The 24,312-nt window shown below is 44.5% G+C and overlaps 3 protein-coding genes across 4 annotated transcripts in view; 2 read left to right on the forward strand and 1 right to left on the reverse strand.

The window, feature by feature from the left end:
* The window catches only part of LOC117223975 (uncharacterized), a 91,461-nt gene extending 82,812 nt beyond the window's left edge, over positions 1 to 8,649 (reverse strand). The window contains exon 1 of the mRNA XM_033476610.2: positions 4,729 to 8,649. Coding sequence (XP_033332501.2) covers positions 4,729 to 4,822 — 94 coding nt within the window. The 5' untranslated portion in view covers positions 4,823 to 8,649. The remainder of the gene's footprint in view (positions 1 to 4,728) is intronic.
* Positions 8,650 to 11,489: 2,840 nt separating this feature from the next.
* Ir8a (Ionotropic receptor 8a) lies at positions 11,490 to 19,368 on the forward strand. Its single transcript, XM_076521712.1, has 16 exons — positions 11,490 to 12,124; positions 13,450 to 13,602; positions 14,695 to 14,898; positions 14,965 to 15,131; positions 15,643 to 15,834; positions 15,992 to 16,162; positions 16,235 to 16,432; positions 16,542 to 16,763; positions 16,996 to 17,095; positions 17,155 to 17,332; positions 17,443 to 17,626; positions 17,741 to 17,862; positions 17,988 to 18,135; positions 18,205 to 18,374; positions 18,456 to 18,577; positions 18,910 to 19,368. Exons 1-16 carry the CDS (start codon positions 12,040 to 12,042, stop codon positions 19,191 to 19,193), a joined length of 2,700 nt encoding a protein of 899 aa, XP_076377827.1. The 5' UTR covers positions 11,490 to 12,039; the 3' UTR covers positions 19,194 to 19,368.
* Positions 19,369 to 19,942: 574 nt separating this feature from the next.
* Positions 19,943 to 24,312, forward strand: LOC117223953 (uncharacterized). 2 transcript variants are annotated; one of them, XM_033476562.2, is made up of 3 exons: positions 19,943 to 21,162; positions 21,284 to 22,824; positions 23,145 to 24,312. In XM_033476562.2, the coding sequence occupies exons 1-3, from the start codon at positions 21,148 to 21,150 to the stop codon at positions 23,788 to 23,790; spliced, it is 2,202 nt and encodes a 733-aa protein (XP_033332453.2). In that variant the 5' UTR covers positions 19,943 to 21,147; the 3' UTR covers positions 23,791 to 24,312. The 2 variants fall into 2 exon arrangements, with proteins under 2 accessions (XP_033332453.2, XP_033332454.2); XM_033476563.2 differs by having other exon boundaries at positions 23,148 to 24,312.

The following is a 24,312-nucleotide window of genomic DNA, read 5'->3' on the forward strand; positions in this document are numbered from 1 at the left end:
GTTACCGGTGCCGGTGATCGTGTTTTAATCCGATTAATTCGCAGTCATCGAGCTCCGGCCTGTTCCATTTCGGTTTCGTTGAAAAATCCGATGAAAGAAGACGTTTATAAAGTACCAGTTCTGCGTGGATCAATCACGTTCCATTTCCATTTGATCGAGTATTGCCAGATTTTAGAACGATGAACTAAGCCTTTTATATCTAGATTATCAGATGTGCATACGCCAATGGGACTTGATCCTGTGCCATTATTATACGATAAAATATTGTGGGACTAGAGATATTGGAAAATACGTCTATGAATCGATAAATTACTGGCAGTGCGCGAATTTTCGTGCAAAATTGAAATTTTCTGAAGCAATCTATTATTTGAAGATTTTTGCATCGTCTTCTCGTTAGATTTTTACCTATTTCTGTCTTACAATAGTTTTTATATTAAAAATTCCGTAAAGTTAGATGCACAATAATAATAGTAATGGAAAAGCCCTATTTATTCAACTGCCTGAGTAGGATTTTTATAAATGCAAATAAATATTGTAATCGTATCGATTACTTTTGATCTAATCATAAGTTTGAGATCGACATTAAACATTAAATCATCTTTGATGTACAATTACTTTGTGTACCAAAGAGTATATTATAGTAGATAATCCTTTAGTAGATAAATAAATAAACAAATAAATAAATACTTCATATAATTTATCATCAGATTCCCCACTTTCCGGTCTCGGGCACTTATCCATCATAAATATAACAGCTGTCTAATTAACAGTAATATGTGAACGATTCTAATAAAAGCTTCGCACATTATAAATCGGGGAAAGCAGTATCAGAAGCATAATAAACCAAGCAATTTTGAAACGGTTGAAGATTATACGCTATCGTGCTTGGTGAATCTAGTCTTTCTATAGGTTCCAGACTGCAAGGTATCGTTGCAACAATTTCCTTTGCAACTGCAACCTTTCAGTCGTTTCGGAGAATCCGAAATCGATGGATCGAGCATCCAGGTGCTCCCAATAGCAAAGATCTCTCTGAATGAGACCAACGGTCGGAGTGCAACGATTGCACCGTCGCCGACGACGAATTTTCTCGGTTCGAGCGGGTTTCACGAGTTCGAGAGAGGGCCGACGACGCTCAGGGTACATTCTTGGTGGCTTCGAGAGGCTCCGAACAGCGTGCGCCCGACGACACACGTCGACAAACCGCGCCGGACCGTCTCAGACACTTCTATTTATATTTTGATGTATCTGCGCCCGATTTTTCCGCAGAGGTTACGCTCATTCACTCGTCGATGAATTAATGTACAACAGACACCGGAGACCCGGGACGTCACGCTCGGCCCCCTTGTCTCCACCCCTCCCGATTCGATCGGTGCCATTTTCCCCGACTCATTTCGATTGGTAAATTGCTAATGAACAACGTTCCCTTGCGATTTCCCTAGGGTAATCCGCACAATTTTTAGAACAATTACAGCGAAACGGAAATACGACCTCCGTTTTTTCTTTTATTTTACATAATATTAAGACAACAGGTAATCATCGATTAACACCCGTTAAGTAAAATTTAACACGGTCAGTTGCTACGTGGAATCGCGCGCGCGCGCGCTAATCTTAAACTATAATTAAATCAATTGAATTTTATTAGAATTTTTAGAATTAGACTTCATTAATTAAACTACTTCGATTTTATGCGAATTTTTGTTGGGCACTCAATGTGTGAAATATTAATTATTGTGGAGTTTATGCATTTATGGCAAGAACGAATAGGTGCCGTTTAGAGCGTCATTATTAACTGAATTGACGAATATAAGCACATGGCTTTCAACTTGTTACAATTATTAAAGGATTAAATATGCAGATGGCTCTAATTTCTTGCAACTAGTGCAGAAAATGTTTGCATACGCATCCTGCTATTAACAAGCAACGCGTAGGAATTAAAGATTCTGGCGGTTAGCCCGTTAGACTTTTTAATATAATGAATTGCAACTTTACCCCGTGCAGTTTAGATTAATGCAACTCTTGTTACTCGATCGGACCTTGTATCACATTTCTAGTCGATTCTAGTTTCTACGGGCGAGCAAATGTGTAAATTACGATTTCTTTTCTCCTTAGAATTGAGCAAGCCACTTAACGAACGTTTCGTGAGTGAAGTCTACAGTGACAGTAATTACATCACGAACTAATTCATGAGGAATAGCAGTTTCCTTAAAGGATACCATTGCTTATAAAACACTATAGACTCGATTTGGCGCTGCTATTAATAAAAAGCGTCGTGGGAATTCTCTGTTGATAGAAATATCATGGAGGAATGAATATTTCATGCCTATTAAGCGGTTCCAATAATGAACCGTGACTCGTTCGATTGACATTCATTAATATTGCGTAGGAACAGCAACATGATTTCATTGAAAAAAAATTCCGATGACCTCAAACTCCCGGACACCATCAACTTGCTCCTTCCTTCCAGCTAAAATTTCAGGATATAAAAAGTATTACGCATGTGACATCGATGAAATTTACCAGGGATTAATTGTTAATAAATTTACAAGGACACGCGACAGTTTCAATAATTATTCTAGATTCGTTGTGGCGAAAATAAGGACAACGACGACGACCATCCGAAGGATAATTAGCACTGTCGCGAGAAAAATCGGTGTTGCAGCGACGGACACCAATTCACGCCTCGCAGTCAATCAAATGATTCACTCTCGAAGTCGCGCGGTACCTTCGGCTTTCCTCGAAGCCCGGACACGATGCGCAATCGAGGAATGCAGGCTGATAATGCACCACGAAATGCACACTTCGAAGCTTTTATGATTCGCGAATTCGTTTTCCCAGGTAATCTAAATGATCCAAGTAATCCGTACGAAAAACCCATCAACGAGATTATCGAGTTCCTCCAACTGATAGTTTCTTCCTGTTTACCGGGAATCCTTATCGGCGATAACGTCAGCTCTCGATCGCGCGATTAAGCACGTTATACCTATCGCATAATCGTGGATTCCGTAAAATTCTAATAAAAACAAGAGCCGATAAAATTTGCAATTCATGCCTGCATAGATTAAGTCTATGGCTGTGAGAACTTCCACGAAGGTTCGCAATCTAGTTACCTGCAACTAGATGGCAAGAAAAAGTACACGTCGAGACAAGAAATAACCTATATACATACAACTTTTCTGTGTGTTCATGTTTCTATGCCATTAGCATCCTATAGTTCTACATCTACTAACCAAGTTACCAATTGTTGGATAAACTATTCACAGTCTATAACCGGCGTGGCTTTCTGATAAAGCCGTTTTCCCATAAACTTTCCATTCTTCTCGAGCAAATCTCTCGAGATCCGACTATAGCGTAATCAGAAAATCAATCGATAGTAAAACTTGTGCTTAGATGCAGTCAAAGAACATATCGCTACTAGAAGAGCTAAATATCACAAGGGAATGTAAAGGAAACGGTAAATATGCAGTTTATTATATTTTCAAAATTCGTTTCGATCTAACCCAAACCTAACCGAATAAAACAGCGATAATACGATAGTTCTTTTGATGCGTGTAACACGGATCTGAGATGTCAGATCAGAATTAGGTTTCGAATGCGAAAAAGAATCTCTTTAAGGCTGAATACATGTAAATATTGATATATTAAATGCCGAATCTAACCGAACCTTTGTCTGTACAAACAGCGCGCTTAAGCTGCATATTTATCGTACAAACAATTTGTAAACGTGCAAGGTAAAATACCTCATCTTTCAGTTCTCCCTGAGAACTGCATGTTAGAGGAGGCCTCGCGCAGGAGAGTTCGACGGGTCTGGTGGTGTCAAACACGAACTACACAGTGGTTAGAAAGAGGCTAGGTGGATTGTCGGCGATCGATGGCGTAAAAAAAATTGGCGAAATCCGAGGAGAGACCGTATTAGCGACGATCTCGACGGACACACGGATTACAGGTCGGGTCGGGCTGGCGCGGGGAAACGAGTAAATTTCACGCGAGAGACACACGACGGGAAATCCGAGTCGATACGCGTCAATCCTCTCCGGGGCGCGGGATACACACGCGCGAGAACTCGTATAATACCGCGCGCGTACGAACGAGGCCGTCTCTCGGTTTTTGTTCCTCTTATTCTGTCTACGTCGTTCGCCGCTGTACGCTTACATTTAACGGGCTGGCGGTAGCGGTGCACCGACTCGAAAGTCTGGGAATCGAAACCGCACACACGGATACCCCGGGCTCCCCGTGGCTAGACGCGCCCCGACGAGAGAAAACGGCGAATTTTACGAGGAGACGTGTCCTCGGGACGGCACGCGACGCTCGCCGACGGCGGAAAAGAGACAGCCACGAGAAATAGAGGAACGTAAACTCTCGCCGCGAGAGACCGGAGAGAAACGAGAAGACGAGGGGAACCGCGCGAAACGTCATGGAAACGGGCCGGCGAGGAAAAGCGAAACGTCAAACTCGCGATCGGTCGAAGATCGACCAACGACACCGTTATCTCGTTAACGAGCACAGTCTCGGGACTATGTATTGATAGGTATCGTCGATTCGCGTCACTTCCTTCTGCACCGTTCTTTTCCAATGAGCCATAGAAAAAAAAAGTGTATATATATATACAAACGAACACATACGTCCAGAGCCATACAAACACACATACAATAAAAGTATATAATCGAGAACGGCGCGGAATACGAGCGGAACATTTCAACGAGGCATTGTAAGAGATGATTGCGTGCTAACCTGAAAGTCTAGCGAGGAATCGAAGCATACCAGCGGCGGAAGACAGGCAATGAGCCGCGGTTCCAGCGACCAGAATTCCACCGGCGATCGGCATTTGTGTTTTCCTTCTCTTTCCCCGATTGTCCTGGGCTGCGTGTGGTGGTAGTTCGCTCGGTTCTCTCTCGTGTCTGCTGCGTTCCTCTTCGCGTGCGCCAGACAAGGAGAGGGGGAGGGCAAAGAGAGGAGCGAGACAGGGACGGACGTAGTTTGCCGGGGGTGACGCGAGTGAGAGAGAAATATATATCCCGTCTCTCTGTGTGTGTGTGTGTGTGTAGAATATATGTATGTACGCGTGTGATGTCCTAGCCTAACCTAACCTCTCTTCCTCCTTCGGTAAAAGGGACACACGGAGAGGTGCAGCAGCGCGCACACACACGAAATGCAAGGCGAGCGAAAAAGATTCACCGCGGCACGGTTGGAACACGGGACAACCGGTCGTTCGCGCACTGTTTTTCAGTCCGCGGCACACACTGTTCCCATGCCCGTGATTTTTCCTCGGATCTTTGACACTCCCGTGACTGGCTTGAACTATCTTTCTCCCTTGCCCTCTCGCTCTCTCTCTTCCGTTCTCTCTTTCTCTCTCTCTCTCTACCTCCCTCTTGCTCTCTCTTGGTTGCGGTGGTAGTGGCGGCGGCCGGTTTCGTTTACGTGTCCCGTGTCGTGTGTTGCGCCGATGCGTGCGTGCGTTCGTGCGTGCGTGCGCGCGTGCCGTGTCGCGCCAGTGAAAACTCTGGCAGCCGCACACAGAGAAACGGAATGTCGGTAGACCGCGAGAGACAGACGCACGGCCGATACACACGGGATAGATAAATGGGCCCTGGTGCGAGAGAGAGGGAGAAAGGAACAGTCTCACGGCCGACGGGTGGGGGCCGAAGCGTGTACGACGGCGTAAAGTTCGACCACGCAAGGGAGACAGAGAGAGAAAGAGCGAGGGAGACACCGGACCGAATGACTTTTCTCTCTCTCTCTCTCTTGCCGTGTGTCCGTACACGCTCGGACGCGACGTGTTGTGTCACGATTCACGCACTCATTCGTCCCTCGACGCTCGAGCAGACGCGACCGTGTACGCGTATAGAAACGCGCGGGCGCACTTTTAGGAACTCTCCGGTGTGTGTTCCACGATGAAGAACACCAAAGCAAGACGACGACCAGCTCTCTCTATCTCTCTTTCTCTTTCTATCTATCTATCTCTCTTTCTCGCTCTCGCTCTCTCGGCGAGAGAGACGAAAAAAAACGACACACCGTGATTATACGGCTCGGCACTGTTACTACCTCCCGCGAGAGCCAACCAGCGAGCGAACTCGACCGACTCTCTCCACTCCCGTGAACTATTTTACACAACGAGTACGAGCTGACTGTCGTAGTACAGCAACGTGCGACGTGTCTCTCGGATGATCCCGGCGGCGATGATGATGATACCTGTGCTGCTCGATCGCGGCTCTCTCGAGTCTGTCATCGTGACACACCGCGCGGTGTTTTCGCTCGTGGGCCCTTGACGGGCCCCGTCTCGCGGTTATATCGGCAGCGGCACCGCACTGTCAGACACGGACTACGACAGAACAGCCGAGCGACGACTGACTCCTCCGCTCGCGAACCACCGGCAACGTTGCCACATCACTACCGACTCGCGATCGGACAAGTCTTCGGCCACCGACGGACAGGTACGAGGTACGACGGTCACTGCGTTCTTGGTGGTGGCGCGCGACCGACTGTTCCATTCGATTTTTCTTTTCCTCTTCTGTGTCCCACCGATTGATCGGCTCTATGCCCCTCAACACCTTTGTCACCTGTCCATTGCATGCGTCGATGTGTTCGCCGTGTCTAACCAGGTAACTCTATTTATCTAGTTGTCGCTCTTTCTCTACCTCTTACACGCTTTCTCTCTCTCTCTCTCTCTATCTCTCTGTTTTTGTTATCGGCCGCGACTCGTGTGTCAAACGGTTAGACGTTTCTGCTCACGCTCGCGTCATTCCGAACGAACCCTCGTCGCGCTGGCGATAGAGGGTCACTAAGCTCGTCAGCTACGGTCGGTCGTTGTCGCTGTCTGCCGTTCACTGCATTCGGATTCGGTCGGTGCATCGAAATCCTCGGTACTCCGGACGAGCACACAGCGTCGAGCTAACTGGCCACATCTGCTGTCGATTCGCTAGGAGTGCTCCGCGAACTACAGCGCGGCCGGCCAGTCTGACTGCTGCTAGTCAGTATTGCTATGCCTCACTTTCTTACTCCTGCCTGCCAACCTACCAGTCTACCCAGCCTTCTCGAATCGGCCGTGCCGTGCCTACCTCTCTCGCGTATTCTCTTTCGCCCCTCTTGCCTCTCTCGCCTAGCCACTTTCCTTCTCCTTTCCTCCTGCCCTACCCTTCGTCCTTTTCTCATTCACTCGCTCGTTCGCTGGCGCTGTTTGTCCTGCTCGCGCCCGAACCATTTCACTCGCGCCTACTCACCTTCCTATCCCCCTCCTCGTCTAACGGCCGCCTCTCGCTCTTTCGAATGAATGGTTTAGTTCGGGAGGGCCGCCGTGCCGGAAACAGCCGATCGCGTCCGGAAATCACCGAGCTCGGACTTCCCGCATTAGTGCGCTTCTTGAATAAAATTCCATTCCGTTCTTCCTTTCTTCCTTCCTTGCTTCCTTCCTTACTTCCTTCCTTCCTTCCTTCCTTCCTTCCTTCCCATCTTCCATCCTTTCCTTCCTACCTCCCGCCCCCGGATCTTCACCATCTTCACGCTCTTCCGAATTTCGCTACCCGACGTACCCGACTCCCGTACCGTCGCGACGGTTTCGTCCGTTCTGCGCGGGTGGCTGATTTAAATTTGATCCCATCATTTCATGAATCATCCTAGCAGGGTAATGTAGGACCTCGGACCAATTCTAGTCGAGAATGTCGAACTACGCGAAAGGGTAAGTACCCGATATTTGTATTCATATTTCGGACACCCGAATCCAGCCGATTCAAACCGACCCGACCCGAAACCGTGTACCCGCACGCCTCCGGCGTGATCCGTTGCACTCGTTCGCGTTCTACGAACCTTTCGTCGGAACTTTTCGTGCGTGAAATTGTAATACTTTTTGACGCGTGCGTTTCGTTTCTAGTGCACGCGCTTCTGCGCGTGTTTTTCCCTTCTTCCTCTATAGCGTCTCGTATCTAGTTTTACCCGCTCGCGAACGGTGTGTCTTGTCTCTGCAGCTCGTCGCGGGTGTCACGGTAACGGTTGTCAGCATGTTAACCGGGGAGGACGAGTTAATTCGTCCTTTGTACCCATTTGTACCCTTCGACTGGATCTCCTGTTTTCGCGTGTATTCGTCGGAGAGTAACCTGGACTAATGCTATCGGGATATCTGCGCCGGCATAAATTAGATCGTATCTGCGTGAATTATAGGGTGAATCGCTTCGAATCATTTTCATTTGCTGGTAATTGTGCTTATGTGGATGTTGATGACCGACAAATCACCTTGCCGTTGCTACTCCCTTTTACTACTTTCCGAAGCTTTCGTATTTTGCTCATCTTTGCCATCGTACCCCGAGATCCATCATGAGCATAATTTTCTGTCCACCGACTGTACCATGCACGTAAAGGATTTTTCGTAAATTTTCAGAGAATCTCCAGTATTCGTGATCTAGCTTGAAATAAATATCTCTTCCAATGCGAACCTGCACAGAGCACGAGGGTTAAATCCGGTGCAGTGTTATGGTTTGAAGGTTATGGGACACATGTTCGCTCGCAGAAGAATCGGCGGCAGCGCGTTCCATATTCCGTGAAACTGGAGCAGTATTTTAGGGTGAAAATTGGCAGCGATTAAAAGAACTGCAGCGTCTGGTGAACTAAATTATGCAAGAAAAATATACCGAGCTTCTTCGACGGAATACGTCAGCGCAGCAGAAAAGCCGCCGCCTTAACTACCGTTTCGCGCATATTTTTCAAACATCCCTTTACGATCCACTCGAACCTGGAACGTTGAAAGCAGGATAATTTGTGGCCACACTTATGACGAGTGAAATAAAACATCGTGATCCGAAACCCCCGTTGGAAATCAGTGGAAAGTATTTTTAAGAAAATATAAAATCCGTTGCATTTGTTGAAAATAATTTTCCTCGTTAAACAAGAAAAACAGCTTGTTGCGATTTGGTATCCGAATATCTTCGTCCCTAAACAGTTTATGGCACCTTTATCGGTTCAAATGATCGTGATGGTTCATTTTAATGCGGGATAAGTTGCATCGGAGCGTTCTTATGCAGTGAATGCACTTTTACAATAAGAGAGAATTCATAGATTTACTTTTTCACAACGATCCATTGTAAAAGTTTATTTAAACGCGACGATGATGTCATTCTCTGTCTTATCGACCATTTTTATAGCATTTCGTCGCACCAGTCGTATCAATCTTCATTTACGTAGGTCATGATAATATCTTGCAGCGTATTATGCAAGTCGGTGCGTGACGCAACGCGATGCGTCGATTCATAAAGCGAAATGCAACGCGTGGAACCGCGATTGAGATTTGCCTTTTCGTATGCGCGTTTCCTGCACTCACGGCGACATCTGCTGGTGCTATGTGTGCACTTACGTTCGAACGATTAACGCGCAACATGGTACGTGGCGCCCTCTTAATTGTTCCGAGATTTATTTTATTTACCGAAATGGTAACAAATGCTTTGCTATAAATACAAATTACATTCGACTTACTAAAATAATTAAAAAGGAAAGTCAGTTTTTATTTAAATGTTGAATCTTGCGATCGATGCAGAAATTTAGTTTGCACAAAGATCCTCGGAGCATTCATCATACGATTTGCGAGCATGATTGATTCATGCGACTGTCATGGCTAAAGCGTCTGTCTTTCATTTACTCTTTCCATTGGACGTTAATTACCTCGAAGTATTCTCCGTTTCTCATGGTTTTTACATTGTTCTAATTTTTTATTTATGTGTGCCATCTACAAATGCTACCATAATTTTCTGTAGTAGATATATTGGTTTTATAAGAAAGGAAAAGCAGTTTCATGACATCTCAATCGCAACTAGAATGTCCCCGAACTTCACGCAATCCTGGTTGACATTTTAAGTACTTGCTCCAACGAAATCCTATTTAATATGTCTTGTCTCGTGTAGATGCTCAGCCATAAGCTGTTGGGAAGCGCCGTAGCGTTTCGCAATAGTTGCTAGGTAAATTGCGACACTTTGCATGGGCCAGGTGAGAACTCCCAGAGTTCTCGGTTCCTCGAGATTGCGCTCGCATAAAGGACATCAGAAGTTCACTTAAAAATAGTGCGAGATTATTGAAGCATTTCGCTTCACCTGCCAGCCGATGGAACATCTGCGCCGCAATCTCGATCCGTGCGTCATTATCCTTTGTGACCGCGCATCATCGATTCACTGTTTCCTCAACCATGGAAATTAATCAACCTTAGACCATGATCAGGAGTGATAATGGGAAAACGTGATGCCTGTTGCGGCTGTGGTCCCTCGGTCGCGGCAGAATTCACCGATTGAGAAAGACTGATTCTATCATCGCCGCTGTCTTTTTTTCGCTTTTTACCCCTCCTCCCCCTCATTCTGTTCATCCTTCATTTTTTTTCTTCCTTTTATTATTTCGCTCGGGATTGAATCCTTCGGGCCCGTTGAAGCGATCCGCCGCTGCACAGGACGTTTTATCGTCCACCGGCCATGAAAATAGCGACACGCCGAGAACCGATTGAATTTTCCGGTGTCTGCTCGAAGGAAAACGGCGGCAATCGGTGACGGATGGGCTTACAGGGTTCGCGTCAACGCGATAGAATCAATTATCGATTAGAAAAGTGGCGTTTTCAGTAAACGATTACCTCGTGATTGTAGGCTTCACCTTTCCGGTCCGTTCTACCAGCGAATGCGACCGTCGCGGAAACCTGCACGCCAATCAATAATATGCGTATCGATCATTTATTGCACAGGAAAACTGGTGACGCGGTTGCAAACTCCGCGTGACATCGGCTGCAACACGCTTCCACGATTAATTCATTGATACCGGTCTGTTTATTTACAATTACAATTATTCGATATCGTAATTTTGACTTAGCAACTGTCCTAAAGAATCGCCGACCACGGCGATCAATCTATTTGCACATTACGCAGCGGTCTATTCGCTTTGTGTAAACGACTAATTGTTTCTTAAACTTTTCCTTTTATTTCGCGTTGTCTAGATAACGTTACATTTTCGTGTAAAATTATATTATTTTTGAAGGTGCGCCTTCAACGAAGAATTATAGTACCGAATATTCGTCTTGAGAAGGGAAAATGTACTTTTTAAATATGCACTTCTTTCTAAAATTAGAATAAAACATCTAATGCGATTTTTACCCTAAATTTTTTAGCTTTCTCCGTTCCTTTTTATAGAAACGCCAAAAGAAATGCAACTTTTATCAGGACAACATCCTCACAATATTTTATCTCGTTAACAATCAGATATACGCTATTAGTTTGCGTCTGAAAGTCTTTTTTTGGCACTCTTATTAAAAGAGCAAAGTGCCATCTTGTTAGCCGACAATTAGAACCAAAAGTCTTTCTTCAGTGTTCCCATCGAAAAGTACCATTTTGCACCCTTTTTCCATAAACAATTTCGCACCGTGCCTTTGACACAAATGACCAAAGTTTCCTCTTGTTTAGCTGAAAATTAGTACCGAAATTCATTCTCCAATGTTCCCATCGAGAAATACCATATAGCATAAACAATTTCTCAACGTAATTTTGATACAGGTGTCCAAGGTTTTCCCTCGTAAGTCTACAATTCAAACCAATACTCTTTCCTCAACGTTCCCATCGAAAAGTACCATTTCATAGACCTCTCCCACGACCAGTTCCGCATGGTGTCATCCCCCTAAATGCCCAAGGCGTCCAGGACCGTGCACGAGCCACTGGAAAGTTTCCATCAACTTTGTGGAGTCAGAGCTTCGTCAATCCATGGTAGCCGTCGCGACGACGCGACGGGTTCGCCGATAAATCGATGACCCGTGGAAGACGTTCGCGTGGCAGGATGTCACATCGGGGCCGGCTTCTTTGTTCCGGCTGACTCGAACGACCATGTAGGCAAAGTGCATCCACAGGGAATGAAGGATCGCGATTTGATGGGCGCCGGTACAATATTCATAAGCAAAAGCAGCCGACCCCCTTCGCCTCTGTCCGTTGCCGGCGCAGGCGTCGTCGGGTGTCGACGTCGTCCTCCAGGTTCCCTGGTTCAGGTTTCCGCGGAATACAACCGTTGCCTGCTCGTTGGCCTAACCGACTCGGTTTCTCCGCAATGTCGGCGACGAAGCTACACGCTGCCCTCCTGGTCCTCGCTACGTTCCTCGGGACCATCTCCTGCCAAACGGCCATAACCATAAGTAAGTCCTCGGTACCATTGTTCAATCGCAATTCCAGCTTCTTCGCCTTCATTTACGTGCGCGTTGCCCGTCAACGTTCCCGTTTCGCCGACCATGATTTATCGCTCGGAAAAGTTTTTAGCCGATGGTCATCTAGATTCTGACTTATTTTGCAACAACTTTGCTGTCCCAACGTTAGATAACATTGATTTATCGTGACTCGTTCACCGCGTTGATGTTAAATTGATTTATTAAACGGCGTTATTTCGGGACGGCTGGCTTTGCCGCATTGCCAGAGCCACAGGTTGACTCTGGCTTCGTCGTGCAGATTCTTTACTCTAAAACGCATATACGCTTTTGAATGCATTGCATTATATTGAACGATACAGTCCGAACATAATGACGAAACGAAAATTGTCTTCAACGCATCTATGAAGAATTAACTTCTTGACTGTCTAAACTTATGGTTTAGACGCCTATGAAATCATCTTTAGTCCAGATAGAATAGAAAGAATTACTCGAAATAGTTCAAAAATTGTTTAAACTTCGGATTGCTCTGCAGTCCACTGTAGTGTGCTAAAATGGTATTCGTTTATTCTGTACACGTGTGCTAATTTTTTGGAACGAAGAGGCCGCGACAATCAATGGAAGAAGGGTCATTCCGAAGTCGATACTTGTTACGAAAATTAGTCGAACTGTTTATTGGCGAGCCCGACGCGTTCATCGATTATGCAGCTCGAACATTGATGGCTCGCATTAAAGTTTCATCCGTTTCCGATATGTAAACTTGCCGCACTATTATTCGATTATTCATGGGAACCGTCTGACTGAAAGTTAGCCAATCTGCTGCGCCGATTGTCCCTGGCCCTTGACACGAATTGTATCGATGCTGACAGAAAGAAAGAAGAAAGGGGGCACGTGGCGGAGAGACGGCGGCACGTGCGGGCAGCGTGTAACGAGGGTGTCGCGTGAATTAATTACTGAATATTATAATATACAAGCGAAAATTACGTCACCGGTGGCACTACTTTTATTGCGATTTATTGCACCGATTAGCGTGCATTTTCTCGCGATGATGCGCCGATGCGGCATGTGCAGATAATTAATGCACGATTAGATACGATCAGTTCAAACCAATTTATGTTTATCGTTCGAATAGATTGCCGCGATGTCGCGTGTCTCATGGCGATGTAAATTTGCACGTAACGCGTATGAATGTTACACGGTTCTGTAGAATTTAATAATGTTAATAATGTCACGGTCCCGCGCGAAGCCATTTACAAATTTTCTTTTTACGGATGTTTAACGATCGTCAGAGTCGAGTTCTGTGTTTTCTCTTGTCACAGTGATAGTGATAGAAGAACCGGACGAGCCTCTCAAGAACGTCATAAACGAGGCTGTGCCGCTGGCTGAAAAGAACTTCGGTGACGATGTTATTCTTGTCAACATCTCCCTCGTCATCGTCGATCGAGTGAACATCGCCGCCAGTTTCGAGAAAGGTTACGAACACTGCGACCTTTAACCTGTTCACCGGGAGATTAACTTTTGTTCAACTCGTTTCACAATGGGGACATTTTTCTTCGCAATGGGAAGTTACATTATCGCGTTTAACATAATAAAAATGATCGTTTTTCGCTCGTTGATCATTTATTTTGACAAAATATTTTGTGACATATTCAGAGAATATACAGGGTGTTCCACAATTATTTTAACAGCCGAAAATGAGGGATAGCTGAGGTCATTTGAAGTAACTTTTTCCTTTGCGGAAATGCAATCTGCGGCTTTGTTTACGAGTTATTAACGGAAAACACTGACCAATGAGAGGGGACGGCGCGAAGTTCGAGAGCCTGCAGCACGAGGCTTTGACAGATGGTCGGGACGGATTCGAGCCGCGTTCGAAGTATTGAACAAATCACGAAGCGAGAACTTACCGGATTTTCTTTTACTACGTAACAGTGATATTTTCAAGAAAAACGCGGTTCACCTTTACTATAGAACGTCTGAAGAATATTTACTAATTTTTCGGACTCGAAATAGTAAGTAATTTAACCGTGACAGCCGTTTTAATTTTCTAGTGTGCATGACATCTTGTGTGTAACATATGAAATTTTTAAGCAAGGTGTACAGTGAAGATTAACAAAGTACGTAAATGATATTTTAATTTAAATAATTCCGTGACCTTGACATAACCTTGAATATAACCTTGACATATCAAGGTTATGTCAAGGTTATGTCAAGGTTAAAGCCGCAGATTGCATTTTCGCAAAGGAAAAAGTTACTTCAAATGACCTCAGCTACCCCTCATCTTCGGCTGCTAAAATAATTGTGGAACACCCTGTATAAATGAGATATTTCTGATGTCCGTTAACTAAATTATTGTTATACAGTTTTCATTAATATATCCTCACACCTTTAGTATACTATATACGTGTAAAAAACATTATAGTGGTGTTTGAAACTAAAAATGAAACGGTGCAGATTCGAATAATTTCGTTATACCCAGTTGACAGCTTAATTCGATTTCAAAATCGTGGCTCCCCATAAGACCGCAAGCTCTGATTTTCTGCCACTTAAAAATGCATGATTTGCAGCATGCGAAGCCTTTTTTAAAGGAGTCACCATCGTGCTGGACATGACCTGGACAGGTTGGGGGAAGCTTCGCACGGTGGCCGACGAAAATGGAATAATATACAAACGAGGAGATAGCAAGATCACTTCGTTCGTGCAGGCGATCGACGATCTCTTGATGATGAAGAACGCTACGGACGTCGGCTTGATCTTCGAGGATGAAAGGGGTACCTTGTCTTTCACGCGCGATCGTCCTCGACCCAGCTGCTCGTTAAACGAACCGATTCTTTCAGAGCTGAACCAGAGCTTGTACTATCTGATCGGGAACTCGATCGTCCGATTGGTCGTGATCGACGAGTTCACGGAGAAGACCGTGTCCAAGATACGGAGCATGAGACCGTCGCCGTCGTACTACGCGATCTACGCCAGCACGTCCAAGATGGACGAGCTGTTCAAGACGGTAAGAGGACGTTTTCCAAATTTTATAACTGACTCAAAATTTTTTCGCATTTTTATACCGTTGTATGTGGTCACATTTCCATTCACGATTAAAACGTTCAATTGTACTTGATACGCAATGGGGAAGAATAAGATCATTTTTACTGCTCGAAAATCAACGTGAACTTTATAGACTGTCATTGCATTTATGAGTTTATAATGAAAAGCCGAGAAGATGAAAATAACGTTCAAAAATGTTTCTATTTTATCAGTGGATCGCCAATAAATATGTATCGCGTGAAAGACAATGTAATTTTTGATAATATAAGTTTGACTAAAGATTTAATCGTTTCTTAAGAAAAAGTCTTCATAATTTCATCAATTTGAAAATAAAAAATGTGATCGACTGTAATAATTAACAACTTGGAAATAAACTGATTCAATAGACTGTGGTGTTCAATTACAATCTTAAATTGATTTCTAGAATTTTTTTGGGCGAATTTGTGCGATTACAATGATGATACATGTTAAAGGCCGTGCAAGGTGGGCTGGTGAAGAGGGACGGAATCTGGAACCTGGTGTTCACCGACAACAACTACAAGGAATCGAAGTACATCGACGGAGAAATGCCGCTGAACGTCTCCGTCACAGTTCTAACGACGCGACCGGAAGTCTGCTGTCGGCTGATGGGCGAACCGTCTTGCACTTGTCCTTCTGATGTTGAAGTAAATGACAATTTTTGGAGAAATACTCTGTGAGAAGAATTGACAGACCTATCAAGATAGTTGCCTAGTCGATGCCTAGTAGATCGTTGATCGAAAGTTCCTAGGAGAATTTCTTTACTCCACTGAAATATATATATGTTTGCTCTTATTTATGCAGATATTCAACTTCTACTTCAAACGGTTGTTGGCTCTCATAGTGAACCTGATGAGCGACCTTTACAAGTCGGGGGTCAATGTGGCGGCTAGAAAAGTTCAATGTTCACCGACAAATGGAACTCGGACGTCTTCGAACGTCACTTCTGAAGCGTTCAACAAGAACTTGCTTGCTGTGAGTTCAAGTTAAAAGTGTTACTGTCATCGATTTGATTGGGATACTAAGGTGAACAATTAATGGACATAGAAATTAGGTGGGAACGACACGTTCGAGTACTGGTCCGACAAACGGCTTATCACGTACAAAGCGGAAATCGATATAGAGGTGCTGCAGAACAATGGTATGGATCAGTTGGCCACCTGGACCAGACGCAGCAAGATCAAGGAACTCGATGGGAAGAAGATAGAACCTGCGAGACGATTCTTTCGCATCGGGATCGCGCCCGTAATTGATTAATGCTTCCACTAATAACAAGCAAAATTGTTATGTATTTTATAATATATCTTATTTGTGCGTATGATCTATTGTAACATAAGTTTCAAAACTATATCAGTCAGTTCCCTGGACAATTGCCAAAGTGGACCCAGTCACCGGACAAATGATGAAAGATGAGAATGGAAAGGAAATTTGGGAGGGCTATTGCATTGATTTCATTAAGAAATTATCCGAAGAAATGCAGTTCGATTATGATCTGGTTATACCGGAGGATCGACAATTCGGGAAGAAATTGTCTAATGGACAGTGGGACGGTTTGATCGGTGACCTTGCGAAAGGGGTAAGTATAGTTGGAAAAATGCAACTAGGTCCTATTCGATTTGATTTAATTTATCGTGTCGCAAAAATTAATTTTAAAACGCGAAGGTCGTTTCAGTATAGTATACTTGAGCACCTAAGAAACTGTTACTGTTTCGACTGTCGTACACAACGGGTTGCATTCGCAAGGCTCGATTGAAAGCAATATTTTTAAAATTTTTGTCACTATTTTAATTAAAAAATATGTTTTACAGGAAACGGACATCGTGGTCGCATCGTTGACGATGACGTCAGAACGTGAGGAGGTCATTGATTTTGTCGCACCCTATTTCGAACAGTCCGGTATACTAATTGGTAAGAATTCGTATGTATAGATATGTATTGATCGATTAATTGCAGTTTCTCGTTGACAGTGATGAGGAAACCCGTCCGCAAGCCGTCTCTCTTCAAGTTCATGACGGTCCTCAAGGTTGAAGTCTGGTTGAGCATCGTGGGGGCGTTGACTTTGACGGCTGTAATGATTTGGATCCTCGACAAGTATTCCCCTTACAGTTCGAGGAACAACAAACGACTTTATCCCTACCCTTGCCGGTTTGTATATCCTTCTTAATTCAATAGCTCCTACTTTCTTCACTAATTAATAAATTATAGATTTTATCATAACAATTGCTTCTTGAAATTATTCCCAATTTTTTCCGCAGGGATTTCACACTGAAGGAGAGCTTCTGGTTCGCCCTGACTTCGTTCACACCTCAAGGAGGTGGCGAAGCTCCGAAAGCTCTGTCCAGCAGGACCCTCGTTGCTGCCTATTGGCTCTTCGTGGTCCTGATGTTGGCCACCTTTACAGCAAACTTAGCTGCCTTCCTCACCGTCGAACGAATGCAGGTTTGTTTCCTATAATTAATTAGACCTCCGACAAATGTATGGTATTTATGACTTATTCTATTAATCTAATTATTTTTTATTTTAATTAATCTTATGTCTCTTCTATTAATACAGACACCGGTGCAATCGTTGGAACAGCTGGCGAGGCAGTCGAGAATAAATTATACCGTTTTGGCGAACTCGAGCGTTCATCAGTATTTCAAGAACATGAAGAGGGCCGAGTTCAAACTGTACACGTGAGTGAACTTCTCCTCTTGATTAATTGATAATTGAACAAATTTTGTCATAATTACTGGAGAAATGACCTGATCTCAGGAAATCGATGTCAATACCTTGGATATTTAATTGAAAATTTGTCTAGCGTGTGGAAGGAGATCACTTTGAACAGTACCAGCGACCAAGCAGAGTACAGAGTGTGGGACTATCCGATAAAGGAGCAGTACGGTCACATTCTGCAAGCGATCATGCAGGTTGGTCCCGTGAAGAGCTCCGAGGAAGGCTTTCGAAAGGTGCGAACGATCATCCGTGTTTTTTGATCGTGTCGCAGAAAAATCGCCCACTTTTTGCCGTTGTTCCAGGTGATAGAAAGCGAGAGCTCCGAGTTTGCTTTCATCCACGACTCGTCGGAGATCAAGTATGAAGTAACGAGGAACTGCAATCTGACGGAGGTTGGCGAGGTGTTCGCTGAACAGCCTTATGCAATCGCTGTCCAACAGGGAAGCCACCTGCAGGAGGAAATCAGCAGAAGGTGACCAGCAGGACATTTTTCTATCGTCTTTTGTTTACGACTTAGTTGTATCAATGCTCGAGAGTTATTTTGTCTAAACAGGATCCTGGACCTGCAGAAGGATAGGTACTTCGAGACTCTGACTTCGAAGTACTGGAACCAATCGCTGAAGGCACAGTGCTTGGACTCCGACGACAACGAAGGCATAACTCTCGAGAGCTTGGGTAAAGAGAATAGGTTCAATCGATACATTTTTAACTGCTAGGGTGGAAATTCTTCCATTTTCTTTACTCAAATGCTACAAAATCTTTGAATCATCTGTTATTGTGTAGCTCATCGATTTTCTACGAAGCTAGAAGACAAATACAACTTGTTGAATTAAAGTGTAGGACCGAAGATGATAAAAACTCATAAAAGAAACTTCTTGGTATTATTTTCTGAAAATTATACTCTTATAAAATTACTGACCAATAGCCTTGTTGGACAGTTAGCTACTTCTAGATTTAACTTAGTAAATTGGAAACGAAGTGTTTCACTTGTTCCAATGCAATTCCAGGTGGAGTGTTCATCGCAACCCTCTTCGGCCTCGCATTGGCAATGGTCACGCTAGTTGGCGAGGTTCTCTACTACCGGAAGAAGAACGATTCGCAGCAGGAGAAGCCAAAAGACAAGAAGAAAACGAAGAGAAGCGTCGAAAACGAAAAGATGATGCTGCAGAAGATGGCGTCGAAACTGCAGCTGAAACCAGCCCCTACCAACGCATTCTTCGAGAAGTCGACGAACCCTCTTCGCGTATCCCACATCTCCGTTTACCCGCGACAAATTCCCTTCAAAGAGTGATCGTTCAAAGGACAAACATGCAAAGATCGTTAGACGGCAGACTTTCACGCGGGTCGACGACCTGCAAACACTTGTTTACGAAAATAGAAACGAAACGTCCATATTTCTACGCTAACACACTCATCTGGCGAACCTTGTATGTTTTATTCGTAGAATAAAAAATGTTTCATCCGGAGTTGAGAATTGCAAAAGCTTCGGTTCTTTTTAGAATCTATCATTTACAGTTGAAGATTTCTTGGCAATGCAATTTCGAGTAACTTTTGTTCTTAAGCTTCTTTTCATGCGATGCAGTCAGTTTGAAGGTTATTAGGATAACTTGTCGAACACTAGCATTTTATTAAATAATTGAAACACAACCGAAACAACCTATTTTGTTTTTTTTTTAAATCGTAAATCAAAGTTCGCAGATGTTTAACGTTGGTGAATGCGTAAGGTTCGTAAAACATTTAATTTTGTATTGGCAGTGCTCTCTGATAGATTTCTGACAGTTAAAGTGTTTAGAAAATTGAAACTGTACCGACGACCGCGTCCCGCAGGCTGGACATTGTTAATAAACATTGCCACAGAGAAACAAGAGGGCGAATAAATTTTCTATACGGTCGGTGTCTTTCACTCTTTCACAACGCCAACACCGACCGCTTGTTCCGCCGATTTTTCACGCCTCTCCCAATCTGCCGGAAACAATCCTGAGTCGATCGAACGCAGTTTGCGACGAACGCAGTTCCCTCAGATCGTTATGCAATCGATCATGGGTGCAATCGAAGATCGAGAATTGCTGAACTACGATTGTTATGATCACTAAAATTTAGTAAAATCGAACACCGAAGTGACTTTATTGAAATCGATTTTTTAAATTCAGTCGGTCCATTTCTCTAAATTATTTACCTTAAAAATATTTTAGCGAATTGAGTTTTATTTTCTCCAGTTTAAAATTTATAAAATCGTAGTCTGTTTTTTTAGATGGCAATATTTGCGACAGTCTTCGTACTTGTACAGAATTTGAAAATCGAGTTGCTTTTATTTTCTTGCCGGCAAAGGAAAGTCGATTTCTCGTTACCGGCGATTAGAATTTCTTTCGATCGATAACGACACCTCGTTTGAAACCGACGAAATTGTCAGACCACCACCGTCTCGGGAGTTTTTCATCTGCCACAGCGACGAAATCGCGCAAACGAAAGCGAAAAGACAGCGATCGTTCGGCTGTGTCGTTTCGATCCGCGACGTTTTGCCACAGTCACGATTCGATGTTGCCCTTTTATCCAATTTGTGGAAACCACGAACCACTCTAACTATCCTCTAACAAGGTGCAGACAAGAAGAACGACACAATCCTTCCTTTACTTTCCAACCTTCCAACCTTCTAAAGTTAATTCCTAAAATATACTAAAATATAATTCTTTTCGTAATAATTTTGATAAGTGACCACTGCATAAAATTCGCAGTTTACTAATTACATAAGTTCATTTTACAAAAAAATGATCTCTTGGCATTCTCAATTTATTTTAAATTTTATTTTATTTTATTATCAACCTCCTAAATAAAAAGAAGAAAATCTATAACATACGATTTGCTCTCGTTTATAATAAGAAATATAAAACTGTATCGAAAACCTCCCTAAGTAGGCCTCGAGTATCAGGAAAGTTGATAGTAAAAGCGCAATTCGAGTGTGTCAGATGCCTGCATGCGGCAGCCGTCACCTTTTTTACACGAAGGAAAGCAAAAATCATAGTTTTATCAGTCACCACGGTCGATCAGTCACCGACGCTGTTTTACGGTCTCTGATTCAAATGTTTCCAATCCACGTGACTGGATCATTGACAGCATGGTGGGGCGAGTCTATTCGGATCCCCAAGTCAATATAAAGGCTCTCCGAACGGTGCCCAGATCACTTCATGGGAAAGTGATGTGACTCTTCGAGCCAAAACCGGAAACTAGCTTCTGGATCGACTAGCAGCATGGCCTCCTACAAGGTCCTCTTTGTTTATTAACATCACGTAACTAGCGTTACGAACATAACTTGCTCCTCCTTTTTTGCTGATCCTATTACTCTAAAGAAAATTTTATCGAACCAATCTTCTTCCCAAATTCCAGGTGTGCTTCACACTAGCGACCATCTTGGTCTCAGCGCAGGCAGCGTTCAACCCTGCCCTCTTCGACTCGTTCCCCAGCGAACACCACTCTTGGGCCAGCGATGACCACCTGGACTTCGCATCGTCCGAGCATTCATCGTCCTACAGCCCGTTCTCAGCCCTGAAGAAGAGACAGCCGGATTACGAATCCTCCTACGAGCCTCCAAAGGATTGGTTCGCAACGAACTTCAAAAAGGAGCCCAGAGAAGACAAGAACTACAAGAAGATCATATCCCCGGTGTACACGATCACAGAAAAGGACTCGCCGCTCTATAAGGACATCGTGCTGAAGTCCGGAGTGCCTTACTGCCAGGAGAGCAAGAGCAAGCGGGCCAGTAAGAACAAAAATGCGAAGGACAGCTTGGTCTGCTTTAAATGCAAGAACCCGAAGAATGGATCTACTTACGAGCAATGCTCCTACGTGTCCCAGCCGCTGTCGGAGTCCAGCAAGGTAGAGAAAGTGCTGGAGCCGCCGGCTACCTTCAGGTTCAGGCGATCCAGCTCCGAGGACGACTTTAAGAGCAAGAACTACAGAAGCCTTAGCACCCCGTACCGATTCAACGATAAGATCTTCTCAGATGCGGCGGAGGATGTGCCAGCTGAGTACAAGATGAAGGACGAAGAGTGCGAGAAGGTGGTGAAGGACTCGATGGTCTGCATGGTCTGCAGAGACAAGAAGAGCAACGGCAAGTACGAGCAGTGCTCCTACGTCAGCCAACCTAAGGAGAAGAAGTTCTCCTACAGCAAGTCCTACAAGGACCCAGAGGACAAAAAGGATGAGGATGAAGAGAGATCCAGTAGAGACTATTCCGAAAAGAAACCGGTCAGAGAAGCGTCGGAGAAAGAGGATTCGGAGAAGCTGCGCAAAGAGGCTAGCGAACCAAATTGCAAGAAGGTAGAGAAGGACTCTAAAACCTGCACCATCTGCAGTGACCCCAAAACAGGGTCCAAGTCGGAGCAGTGCTCCTACGCTTACCAGCCCGACGACAAGGTCTACAAGTACACCAGGTCCAAGAGCTTCGGTAACAAACAGGCTCCGTCCGAGGACTACTCCAGCACCACTCAAGTTCCCATTTACAAAAGTAGCTACTCGCAGAAGCCTGATTACAGCAGTGACTATTCAGTCCCAGAGGACTTTTACCAGAAATCCGGCTCCAGCTATTTCAAGGACCGGGAGGAACCCAGCGCCAGGTATCAGAAGTCTGGAGACGCCGAAAGTTTCCTTTCCGATTATGAAAAGTCCAAGTCCGAGTCCGAGAGGATCGCCAAAAGCATCGAACCTAGTAATTGCAAGGAGGTCGAGAAGGACACCATGACCTGCACCATGTGCAAAGACCCCAAGACTGGAGCCGTCTCGGAACAGTGCTCCTACAAGTTCCAGCCCAGTGAGAAGAAGTTCGCTTATACCAAGTCCAAGTCGTTCGGCAACCCTACCAAGTCTGAAGACAAGTCAACGGAAGAGTCTGAGAAGAGCGAGTCCAAGGAACCTTCCTTTGATGGCAGGTCTGTTGGTTTTAAAGATGGTCGAGTGTGAGCTTTGATCTTTCGATCGTTACCTTGTAAGACTCAGGAGCAATGTCCTCGTTCTTAAAAAAAAAGTCTCCATTCTTTGTGTCCAATTCATTCATCTTCAACATAGCTGATAGGGAGCAGGTTAAGACGCTCTTCTTTATTTATATTGTATTTGTATTTCGCTGAAGTCTATAGATGCGTCTTACCATGAATTGTACCATGACTGCCACTTACGAACAAGTGCACTTGATCCTCTTTTATAAGTATCTTCTGTACCCTATTCAAACTAAAGCTAAAAACATCAACTCCAGCAGGTACTACGGCTTCACATCCGACAAAGCAGCTTCCAAGGACACGGACAGTCCTAAGAGAGACTACGACGAGTTCCCCTCCAGCAGCGAGTCCAAACCGGAAATCAAAGAACAGCCGTCTACAGAATCGCCGGTGGATAAGCGGTTCTACGACGCCTTCGAGAAGAAAGCGGAGATCAGGAAAGTTCTGCAGGACTTCCAGAAGGAGGACCGGTCCAACTGCAAGAAGCTGATGAGGGACAAAATGACCTGCTACCAGTGCGTCGACGAGAAAGGTTTCCGGCAGGAAGAATGCGCGTTTGCTACCACCGAGGACTCGGGCGCTGACAAGTCCGAGAAAACTGAATCCAAGGAGGATGTCGAGCCTAGCAGGAAGGTGCCCAGATCGTCGACCGTCGACAGACGCATCGATGACTCTCCTCGGGACTCCCATGCGGCTGCCACCGAGGTTCGTCGGGTAAAAGATGACTCTTCCAAAAATCAGAGATCCGAGGAAGAAACAAAGGGCGTGGACGCCTATGCTTATGTTGCCGAGACCAGGCCGGTATTTGATAAAGTACTCGGGTTCACGCTGCCAGCGTACATGTTGGATACTTCTGAGTACGAGAGAGAGTTCGACAAGTCCGTTGCAGTTGGCGAACATTAACGCTGAAGGCGTTTTGCAGCTTTTTTCAGCGAAATTAGAAGACTGCGTTCATTCGAATCGTGTGCGATCTTTGGGAATTTTTATTGGGAAAACTGTACGCCGTGGTTTTCTATATGTTTTAGGGTATGTTGCTACACGTCTTAGGAAGTAAGAGCTATCTTTACTTTTGAGAAATCTGGACCTCGTCGAAATCTACAGAGGTATTGCGGCACGGTGTTTGAGTTGTTCCAGGGACGATCGATTTTTAATTGTCTCTGGTAGTTCACGATGAGACAGGTGTTTTAGAGTCTGCCGATTGCTGGAAACTGTATATTTCGTATTAATTGTTCATTCGGATCAACATTTGTGGTCCCATCAGTGTAGCATAAAATGCTTTTAGCGTTTCCCAAAATCAACGCTTGTCGACCGAATTTCTTGCGTAGAAATGAAATGTAGGGCCAAGTAAAACCGAGAAAAGTAGCAGCGAGCGTTATTTAGTATCTAAGCTGTACCGTTAAACGTGATTAAATTGTTCCCACCAAA

This window comes from Megalopta genalis, chromosome 5 (assembly GCF_051020955.1).
Source record: "Megalopta genalis isolate 19385.01 chromosome 5, iyMegGena1_principal, whole genome shotgun sequence".
NCBI classification, from domain to species: Eukaryota; Metazoa; Arthropoda; class Insecta; order Hymenoptera; family Halictidae; genus Megalopta; species Megalopta genalis.